Here is a 25,532-nt window from a genome sequence, read left to right as displayed (position 1 = left end):
GTAGTATGTCAAGTACATCACTTTGTACAAAATTGCACAGACTCTTCAAAACTCGGTCAAACAACAGAAAAAAGGAAATTCAGATTTTTAAGAAGTGTTAAGAAAATAAAAGGGCAACGTGAGCAAATCTGTGATATGTGAGGTGGACTGCTGTGACAGACGGGTTTCATTGAGGGTGTTTCATCACGGAGAATCAATCAATCGTACATAAATAAGACTCAATAGGAAAAATTTAATTTACAATGGCTGAGGAATAAATACGTTCCAAAAATAGGATTCAAATTGGCACATGAGCTGCTCTGTCTGCTCCTCCACTGAAATTGAAATTTCATTTTGAAGCTAAATGGCCATGCTTGACAAGTCGCACACAAAGTCCAGATATGTTTATTCCAAATGATTCAAGTGTTGCATATGTTCCTAATACTGGAGCTGCTAGTGGTGATAGTGGTGAGTATTATTTTTCATGATTTAAAGGGGAATTATCTTCACTTGTTGTCCTGCCGACAGATAGATGACAAGAGTGACAGCACTCAAGTATCTGTATGCTAAATATGAAACTATAGCACAATTAGCTGGACAATGTGGTGTAGCACAAATCCTAAAAATGGCATATACAGCTAACTTTGGCCAAAAGTAACAGAAAAACACCTAATAGCACCTCTAAAACTCACTAATGAAAACTTTTTTGTTCTTCTTTAGTGCAAAATGATAGAGGAAAAAAACTAATTAGTGTTAAATATGCCATATGGTTTCTTGCATGAACTTGGGAAGGTAATTGCGCGGAGACTCCAGTTACCTCCAGTTACCATCTGGCATCTTCGTACATGGTTGCTTTATTTGATCACTGGTGACAGGAAGCAGAGTTTTGTTACAGAGTCATGATCATAACTTTTGGTAAGCATGTGAATAAGACTTAATATAGGATATTTTGTATTAAAATGCATATTTATGTACTAGTTTAGTAAAGTTTGTGTGAGTGTTTTCAGTGTTGTAAACAGAAAGTGTGCAAATGCACACGTTCAAAATAATTAATAAAGACAGAGTGCTGGGCAGGGCTGATAAAATGAAAAATTAGCAAGTGTCAACACACTGAAACTTTTAGTTACTAATGTCAGTATTGTTTGGGCACAAAATACGATTTTCTATTCAAGCATGGCCACCTAGTACCCTTTATTTAACAAACTGCACTATACCAGTTCACCCACACGGCCACCTGCAGGCTACACAATCAGCACATAATACTGCCATGCTACTGCTATTCCCTCCCTCTGCTGGAGTTGGTATAATAATATCGTCAAGGCATTACTGAACTCCTATATAACAGCGTATCTAATCTACAGGTATGATGAGCAGGGACCCTGACATCCATGTTCTGGAAACACTACAGTAGCACACCAATCACTGAAAAACATTTGGACTCCACACACACACTCATAGAAATAACCTCAGTATGATGGCACGACGAGAGCCACCCAGCCATGTGCAGACATGTGTGTTCATTTTCCAAACTGATTTGTAAGACGACATATGACCACCTCTGTGAGTGTGTGTGTCCGCGCTGCAGCTTCCAACAGAACAGTGAGAACGAAAACCTTTAACCGTATGCAGAGACGTGCATGTTCAGTATGTTTGAAGCAGAAACCAACGGTAAAATGATCACCTGCATTTATCTGATGGGCTGTTGTGAATCATCTGCCTCATCACTATAGGCAACAGTCTGTTCAAGTCCAAGGTAACTGTCAGGCACTAAGACCCTTTAGGCTGTACACGTTAAAGTAAAACACCTCAGCGCTAAGACTAACACACCCATGATTGTAGCACTGATGTTAGTGTACAGCGGGACTTTGTAGGGAAGAAGCCCCACAGGGTCAGTGAGGATATCCGGGACAGACCCAAAGCAGCTCTACAAACATTAATGGGATGCTCCCGGGAGCTCGAAGGAGCTTTGAGGGGAGGGGGCCCTGACTTCAGAGTCAGTCAGGGAACAGTGGGCAAGGGTGAACAGGAAGTGGTTAGAAGAAGTGAATCAAAGCCACATGATTTTACTGGATGACTTCCTCTTGCTCTCTTATCTTAATCTCCCTACATCTTGGTCTAATCTCCTTCTCATAATCGTCTGTTTACTCACTAGTGAATTTGAAACAAAGAGCCTAAGGGATTTATCAGCATGGACACGCAGCTCGGCATGAGCTCACCCTCTTTCCCATGTTAGAGAAACATGAAACAAAACGAAACATAGGAAACACTGATTCATCACCAGCAGAGCATCATGTGTCACCTCCAACTTTCTTTCTGTCACCCACAATTTGAGAAAATACATGAGAGAACCCTGCCCTGTGCAGATTAGTAGAAAGAATACTGGTTCTCCACAGCTCGGGCTCTGCGGGTGCCGTCGGCATCGTGGTAGTCCTCGGATGCCCCAGCAGAGGCCTCCAGCAGGCGCTCAGAGCTGTTGCTCCGGCTCTGTAAGCCTCCTCCTGTACCTGGGTCACTGCGGGAGAGAGAAGGAAGGGTGGTGGGAGATGAGGAGGTGCTCGAGGAGAGTGGGGCATCAGGGGGAGGCCCTGCAGGCACTGTGATCCCAGGAGGGTGGAGGGCTGGCTGTGCTGAATCTGTCCGGCAGCCTGTATCTCTGGGCAGGGTGGAGACTGGAGGCACCGTCGCGTCTTCAACAGATTGTGAGAAGAAGAAAGAAAACTAGTGAGTAAAAAGGAATATTAACAACATTTATGGATTAATATCTTCTGTTGATGATGGTCTCCACTGCAGAGCTACGAGCAAAAAATGCTCCTTCACAGATGAATGTGTAAACACAGACAGTGTAGTCCTACTTTATTATCCTTTTTCTTGGTGGGCAATAACACCAACAATGCTGGTGCCAGAATCCTGCCTGACCAGTGTATCAATAAAGCCTTTTATGCCCTGAATCAAGCCCGTACTCTATGTTCATGTGAGGTAGTGCATGAGAGTGTGTAGGTCCAGCATGCGGGGGAACAGAGGGCCTCTTTGTGACCACCAGGGCGGGTTGGGGCCGGAGCCTCGGCCTGCATGAAAAACTCCTGTGGCATAATCGCCCACTCACTCTCCTGTACAGGAGGGCATTTATGCCCTGCAGGAGAGTGGAGGGCAGTCTCTCTCTGTGTGTGTATACTTGTATTTGTTACCACTTTAGGACATTTTTCTGGCATAAACACAGACTTGGTTAGGAACAGAGGTCCTCGTGGAGAGCAAAACCTGGTCCTAATGATTCAGAACCTCATTTGTGAGGAACTGATTCAATTTTGGGCGTGTGAATTGTGCTTAGGTTAAGGTTGGGTTAGGTATGAACTGATTATGGTAAAGATGATTTGTGATGATGATTTGTGCGTGTTCAGTGAGTTTTAGTGCTGCTTCCTTATCTAACGGTCTGGAGAATTCTAATCTTACTCCATTATTCTTCAGTGACTCTGAGCGGGAAATGTCTTCCTTTGAAACCACCAGTTACCAGTTTCAGTTCCAGAAAACCTTACTTATCCCACAATAGGCAATTTGGTTCAACAGTTCCCAGCCATAAAATCAAAACGCAATCGTAAAATAAATAAATGACTGCAATCATAATCATGACACAGCAACGTTACAACATTCAAGCTGTGAGTGAAGCAGCCCAGTGTATGGTCACAAGGAAACAAGCAACTGGCCATGACGCTGGACTTTTACCTGCCTGATAGCCAGAAACTCTGCAGCTAGCTTCAGTTTTAAAACAGTGAAAAGCACATGAGCATTTTATCCTGTTTTTTATGTCTGATGTATATTAAATGTGTACTTGACACAAAACTGTTTCTGATCCTAGGTAGTGAGTAGCAGTAGTAGTAGTAGTAGGTATTTTTTATACATGCTTTTATACACATTTAACACATTGTTTTGAAATATTGTGATGATTCATCTTGAAATATTAAATGGTCTTGAAAGCAATGGAGAGATTGCATGGCACATGTCTTGTTTGTCATTGTGTGGTCATGTGGACCTAAAAACAAACACATTTCTGACACGGTTCAGCATCAAGCCTACATCAGGGTGTCGACTACATCGCAAAGAACTCATGTTCTTTCCAAAAAAAAAAAAATTGCCAACACTATTTCCAGCACATTTGGATTTGGATCAGTTGCTTCAATGGAAATCCAGATAGGGCCTAACCATGGAGTAATTTACATTCCCTGTGCAGATGGCACTTCCAAAGTAACACTGCAGCCTGTAGATGAAGTGCTGCTTTACAGTTGATGAAGTGATTAATGGTGACCTCCATTTGAGATGCAAAATCCTTAAAAGTCTTTAAAAGTTTATATCCCATAAGGTTGCAGTTATACAAGCCCTAGGGTCTAAATGGGTTTGTTTGGCTGAAGATGACAATCTACAGTGTCATGAGAGGTAGACCATTACATGGGCTATTAAATTGGTTTATTACAGACATGTTGTGTCAGAATAAATGAATCAAGAATCAATTACTTTGATGCATGAGCAGGTTTTATGTGTTGTGTACCTGTTGTCGTGCTCCTCTGCACTTGCACATAGGAGCGCAAAGTGATGTCAGCTGAGCCGCCAGATTCGAGGGGGATAGGGTGGGCGTGGAAGTGTCTCAACATGTCCGACACAGTGTGGAACCACAAGTGGTGGACGTGGCACTGGCCGCTCTCGTTCACTGACAAGCGCAAATGCTGGGAAGAAGAGAGAAAATGTTAGGAGAGGGGGGAACGTATGACAATCGGGGAGGAAAGAGAGACAAAAAGAGAAAGACAAGGAATTGCAGCATGAAACGCAGTGAACATCCGAAACAGGCAGATAAAGACAGAGGTCAGGACATTATCTGAGAGGTCTCTGGCTGTGGGAGCAGAGCAACTACAGCACCACGGCTGACACCAGAGGAAGAGGCAGGAGCGGACACATCCTCAGTACTGCCGGTTGGCAGGATGTGATGTGCAGGGATCACGTTACATAAGAGAACACTAAATATTCACATCACTGCATTTTTCCCAAGGCCTGAACTACTAATTGGCTGTGAGCTGCAGCGGCTGCTTCCTAAATGTCAGGAGAGCGAAGTGAGTGAATTTAACATCACTGCAGGGAGAAGACTGTAGCTGGGAGGAAACATTTTTGTCTCGCTTAAGACACACCTATGAATATCAAAAATGAACAAATAATAATAAAAAAAAAATAAACAAATGATAACCTTTCCTCACTCTGGGCAATGAACTCATGCTGTGACTTTTTTCTGCCTCACCTTGGCTTTGCCTTGGAAGTTGAAGGTAAGGACATATTCGCCCGGCCGTGTCTCACTCTGACGGATCACAAAGAGGCCGTGGCTCCTGGCGCCGCCTGCAAGTACCAGCTGAGCTGCACGCACTCGAGACAGTGTCCCATGGAACCATGGGTAACCTGCCAAACTGGCATCACCATCTGAGTCTTTTGCTCCTTCACTGCCACCTGAGCAGAGTCACACACAAATCCATGTGTTTATTTTTATGTTCAACATAAAAGTGTTTATTGGGTTGGATAGATCTGTAACGAAAAACAATTACCTGCAGAGGAGTTGGAGGCCTGGGCCTCTGGAGACTGAAGGAAGCGCTCTAGAGGCATGTGAGATGGGTGTTGGGTAAAGGGGGGTTCCCTGCAACGGACTGAAGGGGCGCTGTAATGCTCTGCTGCTGAGGGACACGACCTCTCTGGAGCACGATAAACACCTAAGGATGTTGTGGAATATTAGCACATTTGTCTATGAAAGGATTTGATTGCAACAGTGGGTCTTTGCTCACCCTCACCCTCAGACAGCAGCTCACAGCTGCAGGAGGCCACCATAGAGCAGTCTTTGGAGGCCTGGCCGTGAGGACATGACGCAAGCTCGATGTCATCGCCACTGTCACTGTACACAAGCAAAGAGGTTAGGAGAAGCACAAGAACGTAGCACACACAGCTCCACACACACACACACACACACCCTCATCCTACAAACACGGACACAAATAGTCCTTGTGTTTACAGCCCGAGCTGCACCCACTGACATCCACTAACCCGGGAAACTGATGAGGAATGTCAGCGGTGCAAGCGCGCCCATGTTTGTGTTCATACTACTTGTCAAAAACCCCACTAATTTCATGATTAATGAATGTGTGTGTTGCCCCCCCCCCGAACACCCTCCCTTCCCCCTGACCCATCCACCCTTTCCCCCTTCTCTCCGTCCTCAGCCAACAGCAAATATTTATCTGGCGGTTTACCCCGGGTCTGTGCAGTCCTGAATGTCAGCAACCCAGGAGTTCTTCTGCAGCGAGTCAATGGTTTCCAGGATGTACTCGCCCCCATTTTCCACCTGTGGAAGAAACACATCAGATCTCATGTTAATAAGCAAGGCGATAGAGCAGTTCACTTTAAAGCAAGTAGTAGCAGTGGATGTTCTACCTTGAGAACAAAGGTGTTGTCCTTGTCAGGCATCTCCAGTGGCATGGTGGTCCTCACCTCCACGATGGCTGACAGAGGGATGCTCACTTTTGGCTTTGAGGACTAGAAATGCAAACCAGACACACAATTGACTCGACTGTGAGGTCTTTACTTTGATTGCAGGACATCACAAGGTGAGCTTCTACTAACAAGGTTCCAACATATTTGACACCAGAGCATGGAAGCAACGAAATAACGAAAACGAAATAAAAACTAAAACTATTATAACCTTGCACCAGAGCATTTCTTAGTTTCCTTTTGTATAATGTAACGACATAAAATAATCTATCTATTAAATGCATATTCTGATTCCACAAGATCATTCCAAGACATAACACGACATAAAGTGCACTATGTTTGTCTTTTAATTGTTTTTTGTGTCCTATATGGTCCAGCAAACACAGAATGCATCAGCATGGGTGGCATCACCACAGTTAAATTAAACCCTACGTGCAGGAAGGAACTGCACCACTTGTAAAAAGTACACATTTTAGACTTAACGACAAAAAAAATGGTAGTGGTACATGTTTAAATACTACCTCTTTTTTATGATCGTATGTCTTTAGTGTAAAACACACCCATCAGCTCCTAAACCTCAAACATCGTGACACATGATAACTGAGTGAAGTGTGTGTGTGTGTGTGTGTGTGTGTGTGTGTGTAGCCTTAGCAGTAATGTGTTCGGCTGTGTTTGAATATATTATTAAAACATAAACCAACATTAATAGAGCAGCGTGTTTACAAAACACATTACACATTCTCAAATACGTATCCACAGTGCCATTTTTTTACAAACATAAAACACACAGAGTTTACATGAGAGTGAACCCAGAAAACATCCTGTCCTCAGTTTGCCCTCTGCAGAGAGTCTAATCTTAACAGACCCTAAGAGTGTATTTGTGTGTGTGAGGGGAAGCAGAGTGAGAAGGAGGCTGACTGATGACCTGTCAGAGGCTTATCAGCTGATCTGTCTGGAGTAACACGGCTCTCATGTTGATCTGTGCAATCCACGCCCACAGTTGGATCAGATGTCAAAAACCACTTCCTGTACGAAACCATTTGACCATTTCCTGCATGTCTCTACTTTGGGAAGCACAAGCCCAATGTCAGCGTTTGGATTGTGGAAACTGCACATGTAAGTGATCTGTTTGTGAGCACACAGTCAAACTCCTCCTCCTTCACATGTTCAGTGTAAAACATGCGTCTTTCTATTTTGCAAATCCCACTTTTTTCCCTCTTAAATAAATGTAATATAAATGAATGTCCATTAGATTCAAACCACTGTCAAATAAGTTCAAACAGTAGTGATTATAAGTCTATCAGTTCCACACGACTCTCTCCATGTTTCTCAGTGTTAAGCAACCTTGCACCAGTGAAGTGAAAAGGCTGCAAGCAGGTTTCTGAATGACAGGAAAGACAAAGAAGTGGTCACAAAAGAGAATTCTACTGCTCCAAAAACCAAGTCATTGAGCAATTTAATGAAATAAACGCTTCTTGTCTCCGTCCTCCCCTGCACTGCCGCCGTATACACACAAATGCTCCTCCAGAATTTTCATACTTTCATTACTTTCAGTAAATTGATGAAAAATTAAAATAACTGGAATTACTAGTGAATCTATGGGACTGTTTTAATATTTAGTCACTAAATGATTCATGGTGTTCTGCTGTTTAGTGCTGGACATAGCGGGGAGAGTGGGTTTCTGTGTTGCCGACTGTGTCTGGAAACTATGCTGATGAGAATGGTCAGACCGAACTAAAACAGCAAATGTTTGGGGCCTAAAAGGAAAACAATATATTTATGATTTAGTAATGAAGAATTATATTTGAAAGCCTCAGCAGATGAAACCAAATATCGTCATGGTTAAAGAAGTTTCCACCAGAGATAAGCAAAAAATGTGTCTTTTTCAAAAAGTTGACCATTTGGAAGCCAAGGAAATTTTCTTGGATGGTTTTGGGGGGTTCTTTCTCAGCTGGTATAATAAAGGAAAGTGAAAATGGTTAACCCGGGTTTGGGATCAGTGCCACCCCTGGGACCCTCATGTGGAGGATAAAGCGGTAGAAGATGAGTGAAAGATAGTTAAAGGCTGAATGGAGTCTTTAAAAAAAGACAGACAGTGGAAAGGTACACAATTTACCACTCACTTAAAAAGGTGACCATATGTTATTTATATGAGCAAAGCAATATTTGAAAAAGTCATTTCCTGCTATGAATGTTTGTATCCTTGAAAAATGGCTTTTTGCTTTTAATAGGTCCAGTGTTTAGTAAAGTCTTTTGGTTTCTGTTGTCTAATAAAAAGTCTTTACTGGTGCCGCCGTGTTTCTAGCACATGTTTCTCGTTGACACGGCATACACGTAAACAAATAAGAAATGCAAAGGCCACAGTAGTTCCCTGGTGCTCTTTGCTGCTGTGTCATAATGCAGGCAGTTAACATGCTGCAGTGGGGCGTCTCTGCCCCACAGAGCAGCCAGCAGATTGATAACCCTGACAGGGCCGGAGCCAGAGCCAGTCAGCCAGGAGCAGGCAGGAGTGAGACTTTATGAGTCTGTTTATCTTTTCGACACTATAGACTCGGCACTGCTATGATTTGTACGACCTGAATAGGATGGCAGTGATAAAACAGATTGTGTCTGCAGGACAGAGCCTGATGAGATGTGTGTATTTAATTAATGTGTCATCAAGACTGTAAGCCTTGTCCACAGCTGATAATAATTTCCTCACATGTAGCAAAGAGCAGATGAAACTGCTGAGGCAGAGTTGTTTCATTTTGAATGTTCCTCTTGTGCTTCTCATAAAGTTTGGAGTGACTCACAAAACTATTTTGGTTCCTGTTTTCAGTTTGTCATCACAGCCCGTTTGAGGGATGAAACGCCAATCGATGGCACATGAAAGGGAAACGCTGTGATCACCCACTCTTACAGAAATCAATGTAACAGCCTCCTCTCTCACACAATCTTGAGTTTTCTCAACCCCCTCCCCCCCCACGTCTGCCTCCCACCTGTCCTTACCCCTCTCCCCTCTTTCTTTCCCCACGTTCCCACCAGCCATGATCAAAGGACAGTGGCAGATTTACGCACACTCAGCTGTGTAGCCTCATGGCCTTCTTAAGGTCAGAGGCAATGATCTGGAAATCCCATACAGAAAAATGTGAAGCGTGCATGTGTGCGTGTGCGTGTGCGTGTGCGTATGCGTGTGTGTGTGCGTGTGTGTGTGTGTGTGTGTGGCACAGGCCTGTGACTCAGGGTCGATTATCAGACTGATCCATATCTGGGATCTATGTTGGGATGCAGCTAATGATTGTATTCATTATTGACTTATGAGCCAGTTCTTGTTTCAACTGGACTTAAAGTCTAATCTTCAATTAGACTTGCAGAATAGCAAATGCACTGCACTTGTCCTCCTGTCTTTAACCCATGACTGGACAAAAGGACTCCTTCATTTAACCCTCAGTTAAGCTAAAAGTGTTTGTTTTCAAAAGAAAAAGAAGAAATTTGCTATGATGGATCTTTGATGAACGAAACATTGTAACTGCAACATTATTACTTTATTTTCTTTAGACTTGGATTCAATAGTTGATTTATTGATTGTTCCATTGAAAGCAAATTAATCTGCAACTATTTCAGGGGCAATGAATTCCACACATAAACTGTTTCCATTATTTGTTTGAGCAGAAACTTTAACCAATATCTTCTTGCAGCGTCTAACATGGTTTTAGGATTTCAGGACTTATATTACGTCCAGCAAGGAGAGTTTGTTTAACTATGAGTGCCATATGTCAAAAAATAAAGGACAAATTTGTATTAAATATTCTATGGAATGTAGATTATGGGTCAAGGAGGAAAGGATTAGATGAATCAAGTTTGCACAACAGAGCAGCCTTTGGAGGAGGTCTGAATGTCCTCACTCGTCTGTTAGTAAAGAGATAAAACAAGTCTCGAGAATTTCCATCTATCCATTTTCTACTGCTTTATGCTCCACATGAGGGTCTTTTGTCTCTTGAATGATTAAAATGTGCATTAACATTTACAATGAAGCTACTCAATAGAGTGACTGATGATATACTTGTTAGCTGCTGCCCTACAGTTACAGTTATTAATCTACACATTCATTCATTCATTCATTCAGTGTGTTTGTCCACTGCTGCTGTGTGACTGTTTACCTTAGGTGGTACGTAAAACTCCAGCAGGAACTTCTCGCCTCCTTCCTCTCTTCTCGTCTTCCTTAGCAGCAGGCGGCACTTCTGCCATTGTGCGGCACCCATACAGTTTGTGTCGTCAGCCACCATGTACCTCAGAGCGCCTTCCCTCTGGATTTCCAGCATCTCTGCCTTGTGGCCCTGGGAACCTCTGGGAAGGCGCAGTTTTTGGGACCACTTCTCTCCCCCTGCTGCCTCACCCCCTGTCCCTGCCCCTACGCCCCCTCCTCCTCCTCCCACTGCCCCATTAGCCTTCCTGGCTCCTGGGGGAGCATCAGGCTCAGGAGAGGCCCGTCGGTGCCACATCTCCTTTACCCCGTCCACCACACACAAGCTCATGTTCCTCAGAGAGAAGCCCTTCTTGAAGCGAGCCTTTGGGTGACTCACCGACACGTCCTCCGAGCTGCGAGACTGTCCAAGGGCAGACACCTTGTGGGTCTGCTGAGAGCCTCGTGGGGCAGGAGTACCGTTGCCTCCGCCCTCTATCCCTCCCCCTCCACTGTCCATACTGTCCAGGGATTCACTTGAAGCCCCAGTGTCCTTGCGCCTCTGGTAGAGGTCGTGGCCGTAGGACAGTGGGAAGCCCTGGATTCCCAGAAAAGGAACTATGCTGTACTTGGGTGCTGCGTTGGAGCCGTTCTCTCCCGGTGAGGACGCCTGGTTCTCCCGGGCCTGGGTCAGAGCTGCAGAGAAGCACTCCAGGAAGTGGTGGGCAAAGTGCTGTGAGAAGCTGGCATCTGCACCGGGCGAGTCGTAGCACGGGTTCTCCAAGAGGAAGCGCTGGAACTTGTCGGCAAAGTCTGCAGCAGAAGCTCGAGCGTGGAGCTCACAGAACTCTCGCCAGTCAGGCAGTGGGCACGAGGAGGAGAGCTCCGGGCTACCAGGCACCACCGATCCGTTCATAACTGGGCCATGCCAACCCACCGAGGAGAGGCTGGAGAGGAGGAAGAGGAGCACAGGGTCAGACTTAGACAGAAGAGCCACAACATGTGTCATGGTGCAAAGAATAAAGTATCTGTGCATCAAATGATGTTAATGTTGTATCATATAATCAAAGTTTTCTCATGAAAATTCTGTCAAATCTTTACTCTTCCAACATCCAAGAGAAATGTGACTTAAAGAATTAGTGCCGTCTAACTGAGCACTGCTCTGCTCACCCCTCCCTTTCTCACATGCAAGGGAACTACAGTGGCCTTCGCATGTCATTCGTCCTCATTTGAGTTGTAAGCTTCAGCTTCAAAACATGAAAGCCACGGTGCAGCTGGTATCTGGTTGCTATTTAAACATAGATAGCCCTTACCTTAGTTAAGGTAAGGGCTATCTAAGCCTGGGGGTAGAAAAACTGATTGATTTTTTTTATTTTGAAGTGATTATTTTTATTTTGAAGTGATTATACACTTACACAAACACACGTATGGACAGTATATTCAATTTCTGCCAATAAAGCAGGCTTTAATTATTCAGCTTAACAAGTCGTTTTAAAGCCTTTTTATGGGAAACAAAGACGTGAATGGTGTCTGTCAAAAATCGATAATCTGTCAGAGCACGATAACAGAAAATTACTACTCACTGATGTTTGCCTTAATAATTACTATTTTTTTAAGATCACATTTGCTTTCACCCACTCATCCTTTCATTCCCCTCCTCATTAGTGTGTGTGTGTGTGTGTGAATGACTCAGCTTTGCCTCCCTCTCCGGGCCAGAGCAGTGCCAAACCACATCACATCACTGATAAAATTCTTTGCACTCTGCGGTGAGGCCAGAACACAGAGCCATATCACCACAGTGTCAGAAGCAACATTCAAGCAGACTTCTCTCTCTTCTTTTCTCTCTTTAGTTCTCCCTTTCTCTCTCTGCCTCAACACATCAAGACAGCATCGGTTAATAGTGTCAAACACATGTTGGAGTAATTGTTCATGTCTGTAAAGAATAAAAGATGAAAAAGGATCAAACATCTGAGTGGGAAAGGACAACACTCAGCGCTGCTGGGCTTCTTTTGGCAGTTCACTTTAAACACTATGTGTTCAGATGTTTGCTTTCTGAAATTACACAACATACATGCAGTTTTGAGTGGAACGAGTTTCCAAGACTTCCCCATGTTAACAGCACTTTTGTCATTTCTGAGAGTCTGTCTTCATAAAGGACTAATTCCAAAAAACAAACAAACAAAAACTGGAATTAAGTCTGACTCACACATTCCCTTTGCCACAGGCCTGAAATAAACAATATGCCTGATTAGCTGATCTTGCAACAGAGAAACGCTCACGTCTGCCGAGACCTGGTGTCAGAAATACAGAGTAATGCAACAGTATAACGGATAGAGAGTGTAGGATTACAGAAGAATGACATTAAAACTGCACAGACACCAGTATGCAGCTCTATGTTGTTGTTTTCTCTCAGAATCTCAGGTGACAGAGATGTGCAGCACAGAAAATGACTGTGAAGAAATGAAGAAAGAAAGAAAGAAAGAAAAAAAGAAAAAGAAAGTGTTCAAATGCTTTCTAAATCCATAATAAACCCTTTAATTGCCTTTGACTGAATGCCAATACAATTAATGGCATTTTAATATTCTACATTGAATATCACCATTAAGAAGGACAACTCAAATCTGTGGCTCATGTTATCATGTATAATGAATATAATGAATAAATAACAATAGAAAATATTTGAACAATAATCAAACTAATAGCACGGATGACAACTTTTTAATCAAAGTGGTCGCAAGTTGATAACTATAAGAAAATAAAGGTAGAATCTCTCTCAGGCTTCATTCATGAATCCGTCACTTCATTCATTCACAAACATCCATTCATTCAACTGCTAATCACCACGTGTTGTTGTAACAACTATCTTGCTCCCTGTGAGTGAGTGAGTGAGTGAGTGTGTGGCTGCGAGACAGTCAATAACCATTCAGCTATTTAAAAACCTGCATGTGGCCAACTTTCCACTCATTCAGCAAAAAAAAAAAAGACGACGCGAGGTGTATTTCTCCAACTCCTGCCCTTTACAGAGATGAGATGTGCCTCGCTCAAGGATACTGGACTGTCTATATGCCTCTCCCACACACACACACACACACACACACACACCCAGTCAGCATGAAACTCAAGCCATGAGACGCTGAAGGAAGTGGACAGTGTTAGGGATTTTGGAGGCTCAGCAGACTGAAGGCTACACATGGGTATAAACCAAAAAATGATTGTCAGAGATGCCGGGAAAAAAGTGTGTGAAATGAGGAAGTGAGGTCAGAGATGGTAACAATTACTTAGATTCAGTTCTGGCTATGCTAGCTATGCTAGCTAAAAGTTAACATGCTCCAGTCCCAATGAGAGACGGAGGAATAAAAAGACATGTCTCTCGTATTGATTTTAGCTCGCATAATACACCTCTAATAATAACACCAACAAGAAAATTGTGCCGACAGTGCAACAGACTCCATTTCAGCCAGCTGCAACAATAAAATGGTGCTCAAATGTTGATGCATCAAATCTAATTAGACTTGTATAATACAGCCATTCATCCATTATCTACGCTGCTTCTCCTCAGAGGGTTGCAGAGTAGGAGCTGGAGCCAATTCAATTGATATTGGACAAAAGGCAGGTTACACTCTGGATAGATCTCCACATATTTAATATCATATAGGGCCTGTATACATAGAAAAACAACATGGAAAGTATGTAGAGCCTGAGGTCAACAACCAGGAACCATTCTGCTGTGAGGTGGCAGTGCTAACCACCAGTGTTGTAATGGAACAAAGTACAAATACTCTGTTGCTGTGCTTAAGTACAACATTCACATATCTCCACTTTCCTTTGTTAGTTCTTTCATACACTGTAACATGGGGTTAAGTGTCTTGGTCAAGGACATATAGACTAGGAGGGCCAGGAATTGAACCCACAGCCTTCCAGTTGAAAGACTCGCCCTACCACTGAGCTACCACGGCTCAATCGTAACTCTTTACTTTTTTAATACTTCAACTTCTAAAACTTTAGTACACTTTATATCAGACAATTAATTCGATACTTAAGTGCAGTAAATGTCATATACTTTAAGACAGGGGTGTCAAACATACGGCCCGGGGGCCAGAACCGGCCCGCCAGAGGGTCCAATCCAGCCCACAGGATGAATTTGTTAAAATTTCACACTAATCTAAATGTAATGTCAAATGCTCCAGATACCCTTGACTAAATGTTTGTGCCTTTATAGATCCAGGGTGCTGTGTAAATAGTAAATTTAGGCATGATATTGTTGAAATTGCACTTATATTTCTCAAGAAATTTCATGTTTTGTAAAATTATCCTTCATTAAATGTAAAACAAAGGAGAAAAAACAAAGGAGTTCTTGTTGTTCATAGGTTATTATGCTATTATTTTGCTATTTTTACTGGTCCGGCCACCTTGAGATCAAATTGTGCTGTATGTGGCCCCTGAACAAAAATGGGTTTGACACCCCTGCTTTAAGACCTTTACTGAAGTAATATAAAATGTGACTTCAACTTCTACCAAAGTCATTTTTTGGTAACTTCTACTCAAGTATGACTTTATACTATAGACTGCTAACCACTGCACCAAGCTGTCGCCCCATTCACAGCCAAAAATATTACACTGACTTTTTTTTTTTTTATCCTTTAAACCTGAATGAACTGATTTTTTTCACCACTTGGAGGGAGCAGAAATATGCTGTCAACAATTCTAAATCAATGTAACGACCTTGTTAGCAAACAACATAACACAACTTATTTGCACATCCACCATATATACAATACACTAGAAACAAGCCATAGTGCAGATAAATTATGGGTTGGCTAAATACTTTGCAGTGTCCAAACGGTGTCTGTGTGAGCAGCAGGCAGTTGGTACAGTAGGATTTGAAATGTTGCCTGCTGTGAAACAAAATAGCGACGCTGAGACCATAACAGCTACACAATGATTTGTATATGTTTGTTATGAATGAAAGACTTTCCCTTTTGTTTTACTTGCTTCCACTACATGAGGAGGGAGATGTTTTGGCTCTGTGGGCCAGCTGCTAAAACAATCAGAGAGCGTGGAGGTGGAAGAGACATGGGGAGTGTGAAGAAAGGGAGTCAGTGTAGGATGAGGGGGAGCACAGACACCATGTAGACTCCAACATCCCTCCCAACTCTCATCAGTCTTTTTTCCCCTTTAGGTCTAACAAGGGGAGTAGAGATGGATCCCAAATGTTAACCTCCATCCTTTAGAGCTGGAGGCCCTTTCTCCTTCCTCTCCCTTGTCTGCTGTAGAAATCTACCACTACCGTGCCCCCTCTTGCGCCTGCTGCTTCTTTACCCTGGGGAGCAGGGCTGATATCTCTGTCAGATGGTTGGGAGTTGTGTCTGTAACTGTAAACGGACTGGGGAGAACAGGAAATAGACATTACTGTTCAGGGAGAAGCAATCAGCTGCAGCCTGCAAAACACATTGTGCATGATCCGTTTACCTTGCAGGACTGAGTTGTGCGGAGCCAGAACCAACACACTGTACGTACAGTACAGAGTATATCTGTCTGATACTGTGCAGCTGCGGAGATAAACAGAGCTACTGAGGATGTGATATCAGGGCCAGATGTACAAGGATTTGTGTTCCTCAAAAAGCTGTGAGTACATGAGCAGAGATAAACACTGCATATGTTGTGTTTATCTGTGACACACACACACACACACACACACACACACACACACACACAGTTCTAACCCTAACCCTTAAAACCAAGTCTGAAAAGCCCTTATGGCACAGAGATAAGATGTCCCCACAAAAATTGTTTTACATTTTTGACCTCACAATGATATGTTAACAAAAAAGATTACACACACACACACACGTTGCTCTTTTGCAGTTGCAGTCATGCCGCTTCATGCCTGCAGTGATTGGTTGATGAGATGGTTATGACTACCAACCCCCAGGAGTTTGGGCCCTGCCAGCTTACTAGATCACAGCACAGCACAGCAGAGCACAGCACAGCAGAGCACAGCACAGCACAGCACAGCACAGCACAGCACAGCACAGCACAGTACAGAATATATACTGTACAAGTACAACTCTACATGAATACACGATGTGTATTTATGTATAGGATACATAGATCGTCCATGTGTCAGGATGTCAAGTCTGTCATTCCTGATTACACATCATGTTATTTCACATAATATCCACGTAGCTCGTGTGAACCGATGAATTAATAATTATACAAGCCATTTAAATAAGATGTTAAATTGCATAAGTTGCCCTCTGGTTATTGAAGAATTCATTTGAAAGAATCACCTTCACATGTGATGTTACTATCTGTGTTTTCTAAACAGTGCATAGATTCATTTATTCTATAATAGATTAAAAGTGAGCAGTAAAGAGCCACAAAAAAAGCATATACTCTATGGAGGATCTACAGTATACATACTGTACAAAGGTGACAGGGTGAGACCTGGACAGGATGTAGCCAGTAAATAATTGGCATTTGTTATCGGCTTAACCAGGCAAATAGAGAGAAGCAGTTTCAAAATAAAATCCTCAGGTCGTTTCAGAAACATTTTATGATGTTATTTGTTGAATAAATATAAATCTTCAGGTCCGGATCGCCATCAATAAATAAAGTTGTTGGGGGGTGTAGCAGGCATCTGGAGAAGGTTACATGCTACACTGCAACCACTACAGCCCATCCATTGAGAAAAGGAAAAACACTAAACATTATCATAATGAACTGTGCATAGGTCGATCGCTGAGTGACAGGTTAATGATTGGTTGTGTTCATTACAGGGTTGCGAGAGCTACAGACACTGGATTGTTCTTGTTTTTGTCCAGAACACGTTACTTATTCATCCTCTGCTATCAGGATGTAAAGAGGATTTCAAAATATGAAATATGAAAAGTGTGTGTTTAGGAAACCAATTGCAGACTGTAGAGTAACTTCAAGCTGTCGAGGCAAAGACAAGAAACAATCTCAGCTTCCAGTTTCTTTGCCTTATGTGATACTAAGCTGAATACACACACACACACACACACACACACACACACACACACACTCAAGACTCAAGATAATAAAGTTATCTTGAATATCTTTGTGGTTTTGATTGTTGTTTGGACAAAACAAGCATTTTGAAAATGATGGTATCAACCTCATGGGATTTGGAAAGTTGAACTGGGTATCTATTGCTCTCTTTTTTTGACATTTTATAACCCCAACAAACTGATTCGTCAAGAACATAATCACCAGAATCCTCTGACCGTTGTATTTTTGAACATTCATTTCTGGTCCTTAATATGTGACAGAGATGACACATGAACATGAACACGTCTGTATCGTCGCTCATCGGGATTTAAAAGCACTTACAATTAAACTTAATTGTGTGGTGACTTAAAAATCCTGTCTAACTGACCACCGTAAGTGCACACAGAAGGCTGCACTTGTTTAAGAATCTAAAAAATTATGAAAAACAATTTCTTTCAGTCATAGCAATAATATCGTTAATCTCAATTATATTCAAATCGTCCCATGTCTAAGGAGGACAGACATAAATACAGTGCCAGTGTCACAGGTGGGAAAAACCACACTGACAAAAACAAACTCATCTACAAAAGACTGAAAGATTATGAGAGCAGACTCTCAGGTGTGTGTGGGTGAGCGTGAAGACGTAAACCTGGATTTATCACTCCACTGACAGTGAAAGGAAAAGCAGAGGAGATGTAGACATCAGATAAGGACTGGAGACAGAGACGTAGACCGGGATCAGACATGAGTGTCAAGAGAAAGAGCAGAAACAGGGGTCGACACTTATCCACATGTTATCTAAAGGTCCACTTCAGAGCAGCAGGTTAGTGACTTTTAACCCGTCTCTGATAACCTTGTCCCTCCCCACCAGTCCCAACATGACACAGGAGGACAGGAGTGTCTTCATCAGCTGTGGGACTGGAGGACCAATGTCCACAGACATTATTTAAGGTATGATCCAGACACGGCTACTCCACAGCTTCATAAAGCAACCTGTGTGTGTGTGTTTGAGTGTTGAGATGCAGACAGATGCAACAGGAGATAACAAACCAGACAAGGATGAGAGGACATGAGAGACATTCCACATCACCAAAACTGTAACGGCACCCAAACCTGCTGAGCCCAGACTGTGTGACGCTGCTGTAGGTGCAAGTCCTCAATGCACACATTAAATACGTTAATCAGCGCGTCCTCTACCAGCAGACTCCGTGTCGTGGTTTCTCTGGTGAGCAGTGACAATGTTAACACTGAGGGAGCGAAGGCATCCATATGGCAGCCAGTGATAAAGGACAGAGTGCGTGGGAGATGCACATACCGCCACTGACTTCCATTTCCTGTCTCTCACCCACCAGGTCTAACTAATTTCACAGATGACCACAGGCCCCTCACAGTGAGAGACGTGTGTGTGTATAAGCAGCAGCAAGTGTGTCATTCATTGGAGTAGATGGCTCTAATTCAGTGTCACTGAGTGAAGTCAATGATCGACGAACCTGACCGCGAGAACGCGTCAGTATCAGGCCGAATCTGTAACCATGGGTTTTTCGTTTGATAAATGATTATGCATCTGATCAACCGGAAGCCGGAATTTAAAATTTCCACATAGAACCACTGACTGGTTGAGTGTCAGTTATCAGAACAGTCTTTATCAAAACAATCGATTATTTCGGCACATCGAATGTCGCCATAACCATGAAACATCATAATATTTTACTGTATTGATATAGTCTTACGCTTTTAAAAGCCACAGCTTTACGACAACAAAGAAAAAAAAACAACAGAGAGCAGCTTTGCCCACTCAAGAAGAAGAAGTAGAGAGGAACAGGAGAAAGAGTGGTAAAAGAGTGTTTACATCCTCTGAGGCATGAGAAGGCCACCATAGTTCCCTGGACGAGTTCACCTTTTGTTGCATTTCGCTGTCTTACCATTAGGTGTCACTAATTCCTACACAGTGAACCTTTAAGGAAAAGCATTTTCTTTTGATCTAATTTTGTCTAATCCATCAAGTTATTGCAGAAATGACATGTAATATAATCTTTGTCATTTTAGAACTAGAAAATGGGACATTATATAGGTTCAGTAGCAGACAGTGGATGTAGATCTATATCATCAGATGTATGTATGTCTGCAGCTTTAACAGCTACACTTTAAAAACTACACATAATAAACATAATCAGTTTCTATTATAAAATCACAACATGAGGATCAGATGATATCACAGTGATTTTTAACCTGCAGTTCTTTGCATTCTGCAACAATATACTGGGTTTACCTCTGTAATTATGAACATTCTGCCAAACTAAACTGTAACAGGATATGTTACAAGAGCGTGAACACTACGTTCTATCAAATGAAAAGCAACTTAACCTTCTATATATAATCAACCTCATAACAACATTTCCTGTGTGAGCTGATCATGTTTTTAAATCACAAATAACTCAAGCCAAAAACGCACTATTTTCTCTTTCTTTCACTTTCTCTCTCTGTCTGTTTAGTCTGCTGTGATTAGAATGTGCACAATCTGTATATATATATGTATATATATATATATGTATATATACATATATATACATATACATATATATGACTGGCCTCTACTGCAGGCCCGCTCAGCCTATTTTAAGCCAACAGTAGACTGTTGTGCAGGCTGCGTGTTGTGGACTTCATGAATGGGGCTCAGCAGCTGCAGCCTCCTGCTGAATGGCTGACAGATACTGGTCCATAGAGGAGGAGGAGGAGGAGGAGGAGGAGGAGGAGGCGCTGAATGGGAGCCTGCGCGCGGAGTCACGAGTCTGTCCACTGGCGTGGGGTCATCCAGAGTGGGGCCTATACTGTACACCCCATCATCACATCAGGTGACAGCACATCGACTCAGGCCCTCAGCCTGATCCTGAGACTGACCAGACTTGACTCCTGCAAGGCTATTAAATGGATAATCACAAAAGCCCCTTTACGCCCCCCCAACACACACACACACACATACGAAGCCGCCCCCCGCGCGCATCCACATCATCCTCATCAACACATAAAAAAGCACCGACATCATCATCCGACTGCACTTGTTCTTCACCATCAAAACACAGCAGCCTCCTCCTCCACCTCCTCTTCCTCAGCTCCTGGAGGTTTGTTGTCCTCAACAAACCACGATGCTGATGCGTTTTCCCTCACACTATCATCACCACCACCACTAGCCTCTCTGATCATACGCGTCAGGATCATCCAGACGCACCAAATAAGAACCAAAACAGCAGCAGCAGCAGCAGCAGCGGCGGCTCTCACCTCAATGCAGGACTGGTTTCATGGCGCTGGTGTCTCTGACAGGAGCTGGACTTTGCTGTGAAGAAGAAGATGCTCGCGAATCATATTTTCTCCTCATCTGATGTCCCTCCTTTCCACCGGTTTATGCGCCTGCACCGCCGCTCTCCTCTGCGTCCATCGTTCTCTCTCTCTCTCTCTCTCCCTCGCTCGCTCTCTGTTAATGACAAGTCACACAGTCGTAGAGAGAAAATCTACTTCCGGCTCTCTCCTCCAGAATAAAACCCAGATTATCTGAGCAGATTCCATGTAAAGATACAGACTAGTGAATTGATCCAGAACGACAGATGAAGTGACTTCAAATGTACATTTCTATGCATTTATTTGTGACTTTACAGTCGTTCACTTCAATTCAAATAACTTTATTTATCATTTGGGAATGGGTGGGTCAAAATGAGGGATGGGAATTGGTATCAGTCAGTATTGGTATCGGGCCGATACCAGTCAAATCACTGGATGGGATATTGGGTTGATAAAAATGATCAAATCTGATACAATCCAAAAATCCCATGCTTCACTGTGCATGGACTGTAAAAATGTAAATACAATATCAGCATAAGCATTTTAGCTGTGTCATGTTTGGGCTGTTTTTTTTCTTCTTTTTGGGAAAACAATATTTATTTAGATAGATATTAGATATTAGATATTTAAGGCTTTAAAATATTAGATATTTAAGGCTTTAAAATGACAAATGTGTTGTTAACAGCTTCATAAATGAAATAATGATGTAAAATGACTGTATCTGACTAATATCGCTATCGGTAGTTACTTCTTTCGGTATTGTCCCATCCCCAGTCAAAATATTGATTTGGTGATATATCGTTGTCCTTCCTCATGCAATACACTAATCTATTCACCAGGGCAAATATCGATATTTACAAATGAAGGCGCTCTAAAGTCAACCGTTCCTAACAGTATCACTCACCAGGCGTTGCTACTTGATGTCTCTTCACGATGGCGCTGCTCAAATAAATGAGGGAAACTCGGGCTGAAGTTATCTGGCCAAAGAAGAGGGAGTTTAAAGCGGGATAATGGCGGAGAAAGCTACGTTAAGAAATGCCACATCCACATTCAATACACATGGAGATGTATCACTGTATGATTGTTTTTCAATTGTATTGATTATCACAGAATCTTTGTATTGTGATATTATAGGTAATTTGTGTAAAAATATGACATACAAAATGCCATTTTGCCATTTTCACAGTGCGTTATAGGCACAGTTCTTTTTATCTTTTTATCTAGTTATTTGGTCTATTTGTTTTGCAGGATTATTATTATTATTGTTATGTAATCAATGTCCTTGTCCTAGCTTAGATATTGTGATTAGTGACAATGTGTTGCTATGAAACACGGCACAACAGAGACAATAGTAATACATAAAAACAATAATAACTGTTTGTGAAGCACATTTTAAGACACATTAAAGTCACAAAAGTACATGTTACAAAATATATAAATGCAGTTCAACGTAGGTACATTTGGAGTATAGATATATGGTCGACAGCAGAAAGGGGAGGGAAAGAAGGAGAAGACGAGGCATATGAAAGGAAGGCAGTGAAACAAACGAGCACTTCTATGAATTCAAGACTTTTATTTTGAAGGGACGCTCACACAGATGCTGACTGTGTCTGTTTTGGCTGAATTGACTCAAACCTCCTCCACTAGCAGCGAGTGTGTACTGATCCATTTAACAGCCACCATGACTTCTCTTAAAGGAGCCACACCCTTTTATTGTTACCATAACTCACCAGTGTCACAAATACAAGAGGCCCAGCGTGTGTGCGTGTGTTAGGCCCAGCTGCAGCCTCACACACACACACACACACACACAAAGGCCTGCGATGAGTAAAATCTCCTCTTTATTCCAATAAATAAGACAAAGACGATGATGTGTGATTGATTTCTATATATCTGTCTTAAATTAGCACTCTATTGTCTTGTCCGCTGAAGTGGTGACGCTATCATGAAGTCATACCTACAGTATGCAGTGTATAGTACATTGAATACAAAAAGAAATCACTCCCTGATAAGACATTTAAAATTGGTATGATTGCTTTAGTATCAGCGTTTCACTCCTGTACACTGTAAGTTACCATCTAAGGGTGAATGGAGGACACCCGGAGTAAAATCCATCCATAAATTGCTTACTATTAACATTTATAACACATACAACACGTAACATACAGTGAGTTTAGATAGAACGATCAATGAAGAACATTACAGTAATAAGATAACAGCAGTTTTATGACAGTTTGAAGTCTTTTGTCACGAGTCTCTGTTTGAAATAAGCATTCTTTCATTCCATTTGGTCTGTCCCCAACACTGCATTATTAAATCGCATGAATTCAAAGCGTGTGCTGTCATTCTATTATCCATAAAGTGCAGGTTTAAAGTGGATCACCAGTAGGTTTGCTTTAAAATGTCTAAACACACACAATAAAACGACTGTGTTCTGTAAAAACATCTATTGAAAACAAAACAAACTGCAAACATGTCAGGATCGATATTATTCTTGATGAACAATAATAACAGGCTTTGTTTATATTCTATTAATAAAATGATTGTATCTCTTTATAAAAAGCAGTTATTTGTGTTGTTTTGGTACAAACACACAACAAACACAATTAAGTCACCGTCTCTACATTACAGTAACAGTTTGGTAATTGTATGGCAATTTCTTCACCATATTATAGTCATAACATCTTATTTCGGATGCAATTTCCAGCTTGGTAATAACAATGAGAGAAGTGCGTTAATAAAGAGATGACGTTAAAGTAATAACATATCATTTCCAAGTAAGTAATATCCAGGTAATAGCTTGGTAATGAAAATGACTGTAGCCGACCATGAGTGCAATGTCTTTACATTCAAAGGTTTGATAACTACAATGTTATTCCATTTAAATTCATCCTCCCTTACATTGCCCTCACATTTGTGACTTTGTAATTACCATAGAAATGAGATTATAACCGTGTTATTACACGTAAATCTTACCAACCATGCAGAATGATGGGCAGGGTTTTTGCATTTTCTAATGATATTAAAATGAGGTTTGTGGTTTTAAACTGTCGAATGACATCACTAAAGAGTCACAAGTTCCTACTGAATCATCAGGAAATGTTAGTCATCCACTCTGATGGATGAGCAATGATTTACACTCCACCTGAACTGCAGCTGTGAAGTTACTGAGGCGACGGTGGCAGTGATCGTGATGACTGCATTCATTACCGTCTCCTTCAAATTGATTAGAACTGGCTGTTGATCGCCCGTGTGACATGTTACGTTACATGTTGTTTGACAGAGTGAGGCTTTGCATGTGGCTTACTGGTGTTTACCACTCAGTGAGGGACTGCAGCGTCGCACACCTTCACTATAATCCTCGCTGAGAGGATTGACTCTGCGGCTTCACGGGGGGTTTTAGGGTGAAAATAATAACTGGTCAGGCTAAAGACATGTGGCGGTTTGCTCTTAAACCCACGGCTGCTCACCTGCTTCTGGTCAGATCTGTCAGACACACGGTCACATTCTCTCACAAGCTTTCCAAGGAAGAAATGCAAACTTTCCTGTGAGGGAAACAGAACATCATCAGATCACAGCTCTGAAGACATATTCTTCAGAACTGCCTGAATGGCAAGGAGTTGATTTCTCTCAATATTGAGACTTGATTTTAAGGAACCCCAATAAGTTGTCACCTTATGATGATGGAGGGGCAATTAGCCCCTGGAGGGTCTCCCAAGATAAACTGGTCCTAGGCCAGACAATGAACAGTTCAAGGGATCCCCTGATGACCAGTGGAGCCTGCCTGATGGGTTACTGGGGCCGTGCTCTGGAGCCAGGCCTGGGGAAGGGACTGTGGTGGCTGAGCCTTTGCGTGAAGCAGAGACATGGGTCTATCCTCCAGTGGACTCACCTGAAACTATGATAATTAAAATAAAAAACAACCTGAAAGCCCAGAGTCAGAGACATTTCAATAAACCATTGCTGTTGTCTTTTAAATTGACCACATGATAATAAAGCATGGTTAATCGTCTCTGGATGTCCACACCTGAGTGTTTTAACTATTTTCAGCTAGCTGGCAAATCCACAACACCACAACCTCAGTCTGGTGAGGACAACCTCGTCCCTTCTCTTTAACTTCACTGAGAGCCACTTATTTCTAAGCGAAGGCTGCAGAGAGTGATGATGTTGCCACTGTCTCCCCACATTTTCTTTACAGACACTAACACATTCATCCTGTAGACAAAACTTTAGATCTAACTGATAAACTGGCCAATGCCTCTGTAGCCAGTTCATCAGACATTTAATTTCCTTCAACTCCTGAGTGTCCAGGGACCCATCTAAATATTACATTACAGCCTATTTCCTTGTGATGCTGTTTGCAACAAAACACCAAAGCAACTCTCTTGTACATCTGAGCAGCAGTGTGGAACGCATGATGCCCAAACACTGCTAGCGTTTGTGGAACTGGTATAGGTTGAAGTAAGTATTGAATTAGTGTCAGAACTGTGTAACTAAATAAACTGTTACTCACTGTAAGTGACAGACTGAGATTATCTCCATT

General features: G+C 42.3%; 1 protein-coding gene and 1 long non-coding RNA gene across 3 annotated transcripts; both read right to left on the bottom strand.

Annotated features, from left to right (window-relative positions):
• Positions 1 to 974: 974 nt before the first annotated feature.
• On the bottom strand, positions 975 to 21,125 carry LOC122773695 (SH2B adapter protein 2). 2 transcript variants are annotated; one of them, XM_044032546.1, is made up of 9 exons: positions 20,933 to 21,125; positions 10,623 to 11,592; positions 6,427 to 6,528; positions 6,246 to 6,337; positions 5,787 to 5,893; positions 5,553 to 5,714; positions 5,255 to 5,457; positions 4,517 to 4,691; positions 975 to 2,666 (listed from the first exon to the last, which is right to left on the bottom strand). In XM_044032546.1, exons 2-9 carry the CDS (start codon positions 11,559 to 11,561, stop codon positions 2,344 to 2,346), a joined length of 2,103 nt encoding a protein of 700 aa, XP_043888481.1. In that variant the 5' UTR covers positions 11,562 to 11,592; positions 20,933 to 21,125; the 3' UTR covers positions 975 to 2,343. The 2 variants fall into 2 exon arrangements, with proteins under 2 accessions (XP_043888481.1, XP_043888482.1); XM_044032547.1 differs by having other exon boundaries at positions 5,793 to 5,893.
• Positions 21,126 to 21,939: 814 nt separating this feature from the next.
• Positions 21,940 to 24,866, bottom strand: LOC122773696. Its single transcript, XR_006360911.1, has 3 exons — positions 24,664 to 24,866; positions 24,460 to 24,534; positions 21,940 to 21,966 (listed from the first exon to the last, which is right to left on the bottom strand). It is a non-coding gene; the product is annotated as an uncharacterized LOC122773696 (long non-coding RNA).
• Between the last annotated feature and the right edge of the window lie 666 nt (positions 24,867 to 25,532).

This window comes from Solea senegalensis, linkage group LG8, assembly GCF_019176455.1.
Source record: "Solea senegalensis isolate Sse05_10M linkage group LG8, IFAPA_SoseM_1, whole genome shotgun sequence".
Classification (NCBI taxonomy): Eukaryota; Metazoa; Chordata; class Actinopteri; order Pleuronectiformes; family Soleidae; genus Solea; species Solea senegalensis.
The sequence above is the reverse complement of the archived record's forward strand: the minus strand, read 5'-3'. Positions and strand labels throughout refer to the sequence as shown.